The sequence below is a fragment of the Ctenocephalides felis genome, unplaced genomic scaffold, assembly GCF_003426905.1.
Source record: "Ctenocephalides felis isolate EL2017-DRISC unplaced genomic scaffold, ASM342690v1 CF-g0.4_SCAFFOLD_03571, whole genome shotgun sequence".
NCBI lineage: Eukaryota > Metazoa > Arthropoda > Insecta > Siphonaptera > Pulicidae > Ctenocephalides > Ctenocephalides felis.
The window spans coordinates 9,516,671-9,526,613 of record NW_020539725.1 but is presented as its reverse complement, the minus strand read 5'-3'; the positions used below and the strand labels follow the sequence as shown (position 1 = coordinate 9,526,613).

The following is a 9,943-nucleotide window of genomic DNA, read 5'->3' as shown; positions in this document are numbered from 1 at the left end:
TAAACCACTGGTCGTAGAACCGAAAAAATTTAATATCTTTAATAGCATTTATTTTAACGTCGTTTAAGATCCTATTGAATCTCGACTGTAATTCCTTACTCCTATTACAATAAGCTCTTAGCTCCTCTATATATTATTAATGTAAATTTGGGGTCAATATGAATAATTGTTTCACAGCAAAAATTTTAAGTTTATTGAATCCCTATGTTTCGGCTTACGTTATACAGTAGAATAACTAAAAAATATCTTATGAATATCTATCTACATAATATTGGTTAATACCATATTTTACCATTATTACTAAACCATGGTTGAATCTAGGCAATTAATAATTAAAAGATTGATTATTGTAACAACGAAACAGTTAAATTAAAACAAGAGTAAAATTGAATACAAAATTAAAAACTATTTGCGCAGTTGTTTGAACTAAATTAATCACGCTGAATGACGGTCTCCACGTAGACCAATATGAATGGATTTAATGAAGTTGTGACTTTTAATTACTTCAGTTTTTTCATGGCGTTAAGCCTGAATCTATTATTAAACTTCATTGGTATATATTTATAGATGTAATAATAGTAACTAGTAGCGTACGACATTGTGCCTAAAGGCAAATGGCTGGAACTTTCCGTACCTATTTTTTTTGAAAATATTCAATTTTTTTAAACTTATTTTAAACTTAAAAAAATTGATTTTTGAGAATTTTAAAATTTTTTAAAAAAAATTAACTTTTTGTAAAAAAAAATAATTTTTTTCTGTATTTTGAAATATTTAGGAAGTTTTGAACTTTTTTTAAAAGCAATTACGTTGCTTTAGCTGCCTAGAGACGAAATATCGAGGCGCGTAAGCATCTTTTTTACCTTTTTTTCGTGCTTCGAAACCGCTACACCTGGCTACCCAAAAATTTAATCAATTCTTCATTTAGTCAAGTGGAATGTTTTTCTCAAAAACTCAATTACCATTTTTGGCACTTTTTGTCCCGCATCTTTAAAACGGCTAAACCTGCTTTGTCCAAAAACGTCTCCTTATCAATAAGAATCAAATGTTTTTTGAATCATTCAAATCGGTGGAACCGTGTTCCTAAAGTCGTTGACAAAATTGTATCCGAACACACTCTCACACGCACACATTATGAAAATATCAGTTTTTGAGCTGTTTTTCTAAAATTTGTCTTCTGGGCGTACAGTTCCAATGTCTTATTTTTTATTTTCAAGGAATTTTACAAAATAATAGCTATAATATCATGTGCAGATTTTTACAAAGATTACACCGTATATACTATATAACATTGTTCTGGTATTTCGTTTTCGAAAATGTCCATATTAAGGACCACCCTAATATATATACATATATATATATATATATATATATATATATATATATATATATATATATATATGGCGCTGGTGGGCCATATATTATTAATTAATTAATTCTTGAATGAAATCGCAATAATTTTATTTCAACTCGATAATGACTGTTCATTAATGTCTCAATTGATAAAGATGTTGATATTACATTAAATCAAATCTAAATTTCGATCACGAGAAAACGCTCGTTGGCAAAAAACTCGATACAATATTTTCGATCGTTTTAAAAAGCGCGACAATAATCTACGATCGTATAAAAACAATCAGATCGTTATAGCTTGCTTGATGCCAGATCCGAATCAACGTAGCCCAATATAATTTAGTTTTGTCATCAATTGACGTTATTCAACTGACATCTGTCATATGGTGTTCATTCCGCCATTGTCATCAATTGACGTCCTTCAACTTCATATGGTGTTCATTCCGCCATATAACTCCCCTTCAAAAGAAAAAGAGGTATCCGGTAGAAATAAATGAATTTGATTATTAAAATTTGAAGGAGACTTTTTTAGGCTTCATCTTTTTTGGAGGGTCAATCGATAACTCCAAGTTATGTGATTTAAATTCTTGAGATGAGCTTGGTTGACTGTTATCTATTTTAACTGTATATGCTGGTTTTAGTCTGTCAACCGATATGTTCTTATCAGTTCCATCCATAGAAATTTTGAACACTTTGTCTGAAATTCTTTCTATAATTTCATATGGTCCACTATATGGAGGCTCAAGTGGTTTTCTAATATGATCTGATCTTACAAATACATGAGTGCATGTATTTATGTCCTTAAGCACAAACATATTGGCTTTATTATGATGAGCTGTGGCTGTAGGTTTAATATCCCGCATTATTCTTCTGTGGTAGTCCAGAAATGCTTGTGGATCGGATGACAGTTCTTTATTTGTGAAAAACTCTCCTGGTAGTCTCAATGTGGTTCCATAAACCATCTCAGCAGGAGATGCTTTAAGGTCTTCTTTGTATGAAGAACGTAAACCTAGTAAGACTACAGGTAATACTTCGATCCAAGGCTCAGGAGAGCACATTAAAGCTGCTTTCAGAGTTCTATGCCAGCGTTCAACTAGACCATTGGACTGAGGGTGATATGCCGTTGTCCGTATTTTCTTAGCACCTATTGCATTCATTAGTGATTTGAATATAGCTGATTCAAACTGGCATCCTTGGTCGGATGTTATCACACATGGTGTACCAAATCTTGATATCCAGTTTGAAAATAGGGCTTGGACAATCGTGTCTGCAGAAATGTCCTTTAGAGGAACAGCTTCTGGCCACCTTGTAAATCTGTCGATGATTGTTAGGCAATAAGGATATCCATTAATATTCGGTAATTTGATTATGTCAATGTGAATATGCGAAAATCTGTTTTCAGGAATAGGAATATGGATAGGAGTGAGGTGATTATGTTTATGAATTTTGGATTTTTGGCAAGGAATGCATTGACGTGCCCACATGGTGACGTCTTTACCAATCCCAGGCCACACATACCTTCTTCGCAACTCCCTTGAAGTAATCCTTATGCTTGGGTGTGCATTTCCATGTACAATGTCAAAAGCAATTCTGCGAAGACTTTGTGGAAGGTAGGGCTTCACACAATTATCTTGCCTGTTGCAATAAACTGGATACCCCCCTAATGTCAATTTTTGAAGATTAATAGAGGTGTTGCCGTTCAATATAGTTTGCATTTCAACGTCCTTACTCTGTTCTTGCGAAATTTCCTCTTCGGTTAGCTTTGATGGCATTTGAATGGCATTGATCCTGGACAACGCATCAGCAACAACGTTCTGATCACCCTTCACATATATAATATCAGTGGAAAACTGTGATATGTATTCTAGCTGCCGTCGCTGACGATCTGATGCTTTCTCCAGTTTTTGTTGAAATGCGTGTGTGATTGGCTTGTGGTCTGTCTTGATTATAAAGTGCCTTCCTTCTAATAGATATTCAAAATACTTTAAAGCCGCAAAGATGGCTAGTAGCTCGCGATCGTAAGTTGAATATCGCTGTTCAGTAGCTGTGAGCTTTCTGGAAAAGAAACCTATAGGGTGCCATGCACCATTTTCTTCCTGCTCCAGAGTTGCTCCAATGGCTGTTGTGGATGCATCTGTAATTAAATTAATATTTGCTATACTTGAAGGAAAATGAAGAAGAGTTGCATTTGCTAGAGCTTCCTTCAGCTTGCTGAATGCTGATAATGAATTGTCATTCCATTCAATTTGAGTCTTGTCGTTTTTAACTGAGGACTTCACATACTCATAAAGTGGTGCTTGTATATTTGCTGCCTTGGGTATTGATTTACGATAATAGTTTACCATTCCCAAAAATCTTCTGAGTTCTATAACTGTCGAAGGTTTTGGATAATTAATAATTTTCTCTACTCGGTCTGGTGAAGGAGAATATCCTGCAGCACTCAGTTTGTAACCGAGGAAGTTAACTTCATCTTTTCCAAAGGCACATTTCTCTAAGTTTATTGTAAGAGAATATTCCTGTAGCCTCTCAAAAACCAATTGAAGATGACGACGGTGCTCATTCATATCAGTCGACATTACCAGGATGTCGTCTATATAAATGAAAACAAAATTAAAATCTTGGAATATGTGATTGATAAACCTCTGGAATGTCTGGGCAGCGTTTTTGAGTCCAAATGGCATACGTAGATACTCGAAGAGTCCCCATGGTGTGATAATTGCAGTCTTTTGTATATCCTCTTCATGCATGGGTACTTGGTGGTAAGCTTTTTCTAAATCTATTGTAGAAAATACTGCTTTCTGATGCAGATTATTGAATACATCTTGTATTAATGGTGGAGGATACCTGTCAGGTAGTGTGTTTGCGTTCAGCCTCCTGTAATCTCCACACATTCTGAATGTGCCATTCTTTTTGGGAACCATGTGAATAGGGCTTGCCCATGGACTGTTGGAAGGCCTCAAAATGCCCCTATTCAGGAGATCTTGTATCTCGGACCTGGCTGCAACAGCCTTTTCTCCGAAGATCTTCCTGAATCTGGAAGCTAATGGTGGACCTGTTGTGGTTATCCTGTGGGCAAAAAGAGATGATTTATTATTGGTGGTTACCTGTGGCTTTGTTATTGCGATGTATTGTGCCAGTAAATCCTTGAAGGGCTCTGCCGGGTTGACAGTGGAGATGTTAACTTGCTGTGCCTTGAGTACCTTTCCATCAGAGGTAAGGCCTGTAGTCGAATCAATCAATCTTCTACCCTTCAAGTCTATTAATAAATTGTAGTTGCTTAGGAAATCAGCTCCTATTATGGCTGTGGCTACATCGGCAACAACAAACTGCCAGCTAAAGCTTCTGCGTAAAGATAAATCCAGCTCCAGAGTTCTCTTTCCATACGTGGATATTCTGCTAGAGTTTGCTGCAAATAGAACTAACTCTTCCTTAGGATGACCATCGGCAAACTTCTGAGCTGGTAAAATGGATATAACTGATCCTGAATCTATAAGAAATTGGATTGCCGTCTTTCTGTCTGATATATGAAGACGGAGCTCAGAGCAGACAGAATTTACTTCACCGTCATGGCAAGCTCCACTTAATGACGGTGAAGTAAGTTTTTTGACTGGTTTAGAGATTTAAGCAGGCAGGGCTCTTCACACTTTGTGGCCTTCTCCCCATATCTGTAATGATAGTAGCAAACCGATCCACGTGAAGGTGTCCTGGACCTATGTCGAGAACCACTTCTAGAACTTGACTGATTGAGTTGTTCACTTCTTGATCTTGACTGGTTGAGTTGTGATTCTTGCTGATCATTTCTCTGTCTTTCAGTGTTCAACATTGCCTTTAGTTCCTTGATTTCCTGGACGCATGACATAAGAAGAGTTTCGTGGCGGTCCAGTCTCTGTTCTACTGAAGACTTGTGTGTTGTGGACATCACATGTGATGTGGGGCTACAGTGATCGACCAAAATATCGGCAACTTCCGCCAGGGCTTCCGGACCAAGATGGCGAGAAACTATTAATTGTGGCCGAATATGGTGTGGCAGGCGTTCTGACCACAATTTAATTATGATGTCTTCACTGACCTCTCCCTTAGCCAAATTCATCATTTCTTGTAGAAGCTGTGATGGTTTCTTCTCTCCTAGAGTTAAGTTTTTTAATAGCTTGTCAATTTGCTTACCTCTAGATTCAGACATTCTGCTTAATATAGTGTTTTTGATATATTCGTATTTGCCTGTCATTGGTGGATTACGGAGGACATCCTGGATGAGGCGCAGTGTCTCGAAGTCTAGGGCTTTGAGTACTGCTGTGTACTTAGTATTGTCACTCCTGATCCTAGCAGACTGAAACTCATGTTCAATAACTAAAAACCATAGGTCTGGAGAATCTCCATTGAATGGAGTGAGACGGTGATTGTTAAATGCTGCTATATTGTATTGATCAGCATAACTGTCATGTTCATGTTCAGAAACACGAGGACTGCTCGTGTTAAAGATCGCCTCGTGATCCAGATCGATCAGAGATCTGTTGAGCGCTGTTTCGTCATTGACGGACGTAGATCGAGTCGACATGTTGATAAAAATTGGTATAATTTACCTTTATTAATTTACTTGTATTTGACAAGTGTTTTCCTTTCTCCGTCTGACGTCACCAATTATGGGTACTAAGACGTTGAGAATGTCTCTTGCTTAATGATTTCACTTACACGTTCGGAGTCACCAATTATGGCGCTGGTGGGCCATATATTATTAATTAATTAATTCTTGAATGAAATCGCAATAATTTTATTTCAACTCGATAATGACTGTTTATTAATGTCTCAATTGATAAAGATGTTGATATTACATTAAATCAAATCTAAATTTCGATCACGAGAAAACGCTCGTTGGCAAAAAACTCGATACAATATTTTCGATCGTTTTAAAAAGCGCGACAATAATCTACGATCGTATAAAAACAATCAGATCGTTATAGCTTGCTTGATGCCAGATCCGAATCAACGTAGCCCAATATAATTTAGTTTTGTCATCAATTGACGTTATTCAACTGACATCTGTCATATGGTGTTCATTCCGCCATTGTCATCAATTGACGTCCTTCAACTTCATATGGTGTTCATTCCGCCATATATATATATATGTATGTGTGGTAAGTACAATATAATTTAATTAACCTATAACTCCTTAAACTTTCGATTGTTTTAATGAAAGCATCTTCTTTGATTGCAGAAACCCTAACGAGGGAACGATCTAACTGTCTAACGAAAATGCTTATTTGTATTAATTATAATTACTAATATATTCATTACGGTTGATTAAGATTCACGAGAAATTAATTTATACCAACAATTTGATATAACCTGCACATATTAAATTGAATATAATGTTAATTTCACTTAACTGACGTTCAGGATGTAGAAGGACTGGTAGGTTACATATTGGAATATTATTTTACATTTCTATCAAAAATATTTTTTTTGCAATAATTTAAAATATATTTGTAATCGGTAAACAATTTTATTCTATTTGTATCTGCAAAAGTTGAAGAATTCGAAAAATAAAATTGTATGGAGAAAAGTTTTGAATTGAAGTTGTACGACCAGCAAAAATGACTGGTAAATCTACGGTTTAATAATAATTTAAAACTAAACAGAAAGTTGAACATTTTCAAATACTGCATTAAAACTAACATTTTCTAAATAAGTTGAGCTCGAGATTTTTTCAATTCATATTACACTATTTAAAGAATATTACAAGAATATAATGCGGCGAGATTTAAATGGAAGTATCAGCAATGTTTTAAATCATAAAATTATTAATTATTAAAGTAAAATAAAGACTTTGTAAATAAATATCTAAATTCATTTTTTCTATAGTCCTTATAGTATTTGATTGAAAGACTTGTTTTCGCCGGGGTGTTAATTTTGCTTGGAGTATCCTTTACATTTATTAATTAAATGTGTATCATTAAAGTTTACTTTAAGAATTCGCTATAGTTTATACTTGCAATGCTTGCCTTACCAGCAAAATAATTGTATGTACAAAGTCAGTAATTATGTTCACGAGGTATTTTATAAACCTATTTATTTTTCATATTTTATAAATATCGATATAAAAATGAGTAAATATTTTATCATATAATTTTTGAAGTAATTTTATCTATTCATATTAGCCTTTTTATATAAAGGCTGGTAAACAACAAGTGATTGTTAAAAATACATATTTAAAAACGTACTTGAATTCGTAAATCAATTTTTATCATCCATGGCCATAGTTTAAACAATATTCAATATATAAATTCTGAAATCATTATCTGATCGTTTATGTAAACTCAATTATTTATTAGCCGACATGTTACCAAAAATGTTATAAATTTATTACTGCGATTTAAATCATTTTATTGCGCGTTTTAATATTCCCGACGATATTAATTAACTCATATATTCATTAAATTTATATAGTAACATTATGTGATAAATTTAATTTTAATTTATTTTTAATAATGCGATATAATGCTAAAAATTATATCAACTTAATAATTAGCTCATATGAATAAAAATTTAAAACAAATAGTTTTGAAAAAATCAGAAATTTATGAAATTTCAATTTCTATATTACGTTACGGTCCTGTAATATTCTATAATATATTTATTATAGAGTATATACAAGAAGTTTTTTGCAACTACACATTACAAAAGCCGTTTTTTGTAATTAGCAGAAAAGTGAAAAATTTTCCGTCTAATTTTTAGCAAAAATTTTGAACCGATTTTAAAAATTCAGAAACTGTTTATAAGATATTATTTGGGAGTCGTGCTGATTAGTTTTGGACAAAGATGGGTCAAGCCGTTTCTTCGTAATAACTGTTGAAAAAAATTTTTGATGAAACTTTTTATGTTAATATATATCATGATCCTTAACAACATACAAAATTTACGTTTCTACGGCAAGTCGTTTAATTTTAAAAATTCATCAAAGTTTGATAAAACATTATAGTTAAAATTTGTGCCAAAAATTGCTTATGTGTTGAGATGACTCGAACATTAGCAATTCATTAAAATTTAAAATAATAAGCTACAATTTTAGGACATACAAGCACTAGTGTCTGTGCACTATTAAATATAATTACATATAATATGTCAGAGAAATTGCAATGTAGCAAAAAACACAATATTCGTATTACTTTTTCTCCATTAAAACAATTAAAATTTTTATATTCCAAATTAAAGATGAAACTCCATTAACAAAAAAGAAAGATATAGTTTATAAAGTAAATTGTTTGGATTGTAATTGCTCTTATATTGGCCAGACCTGCCAGAACTTAGAAAAGAGACTCAGGCAACATGAATTACAATGTGAAAAAATAGATAACAAAAAATTTAAAAGTACACTTGTGGATCATGCTAATATCAACAACCATAAGTTTGATTTTGACAATCCCCAAATTTTATTCCATGAGAAAGACTTATTTAAACGGAGCATGGCAGAATCAATGTTAATAGTTCGGACTAACAATAGCATAAATCTAAGAACCGACACAAATATTTTACATGACACTTATATAAACATCATTAATAATTTATAAATTTTTTCATTTATCTTATTCTTTTCAATAAATTAATTTGTTTTTTCATTTTTATCGATTTTTGTATGCGATAGCACTCCTTTTGTTTACATTATAATGATACCCTCTCTGTCTCCATCTAGATAAGTACTTCAAATTTGTTTAGAATATTTCTGTAAGTGTTATATGTTTCTTTAGTACTGTGTCAAGCATTGCAAGGAATAGTTGGTGTTTTTTGTATACCAAAAATTAAATGAATTTAAATAAATTATTAAAGAATGTGTAGTATATAAGTAACTGTTTTTGAAATTACACTGAAGATGAGACACACCATGGTCTCGAAACGTCTGTAATCATAAAATAAAGTTGTGTTAAACAAATCTGAGTGCTGTTTTGTTCATATTAAACAATTAATATTCGTTCCACTCATATCATAAATTCTATATATATATATATATATATATATATTATATATAAATTAAAATTAAATGAAATATATATATATCTATATATATATATATATATATTTTCATTTAATCGTATATGAGAGACGTCTAATTTAATAAGCTTTACACTTTGTTTATAAGAAACAATCAATGAAGTTTTCAGTTTCTGTAATTATATATTCATTGATCAAATATTTGTTGAATGTTTTTTCTTCTCGAATGCTTAATTACGGTGCGGGAAGTTTCAGCAATTTGCCTTATGGCACGATGCCATGCATAACTAGTTTTAAATTTCAATAACAGCAAATTTCGTTTCCTCAACCTTCAATTATTATTGTTAAAAAACAATTATTTTTTTAGTGGTGCATCAAAGGACTCGTTTCGTCGTGAATGAAGTCTAAAGTTATCTAGCTCAGGGTCGCCCGTGAAGGGTTACAGAGATTCTGTGAAAATCAATACGAAATGAAATGGATGATGTGCATATATACATTTATACTATAACATAGCACTGCATGCACCCGTATTACACGATTCTCAATACAATCTCACTTTACACTCGTTTTATATATACGATATAAAATTATAATAAATCGAGATAAACTA

At 32.6% G+C, this 9,943-nt stretch overlaps 1 protein-coding gene across 1 annotated transcript in view; it reads left to right on the top strand.

Moving 5' to 3' along the window:
- The first annotated feature begins 6,941 nt into the window (after positions 1–6,941).
- LOC113385586 overlaps positions 6,942–9,943 on the top strand; it is a 7,355-nt gene continuing 4,353 nt past the window's right edge. The window contains exon 1 of the mRNA XM_026623435.1: positions 6,942–6,959. Coding sequence (XP_026479220.1) covers positions 6,942–6,959 — 18 coding nt within the window. The remainder of the gene's footprint in view (positions 6,960–9,943) is intronic.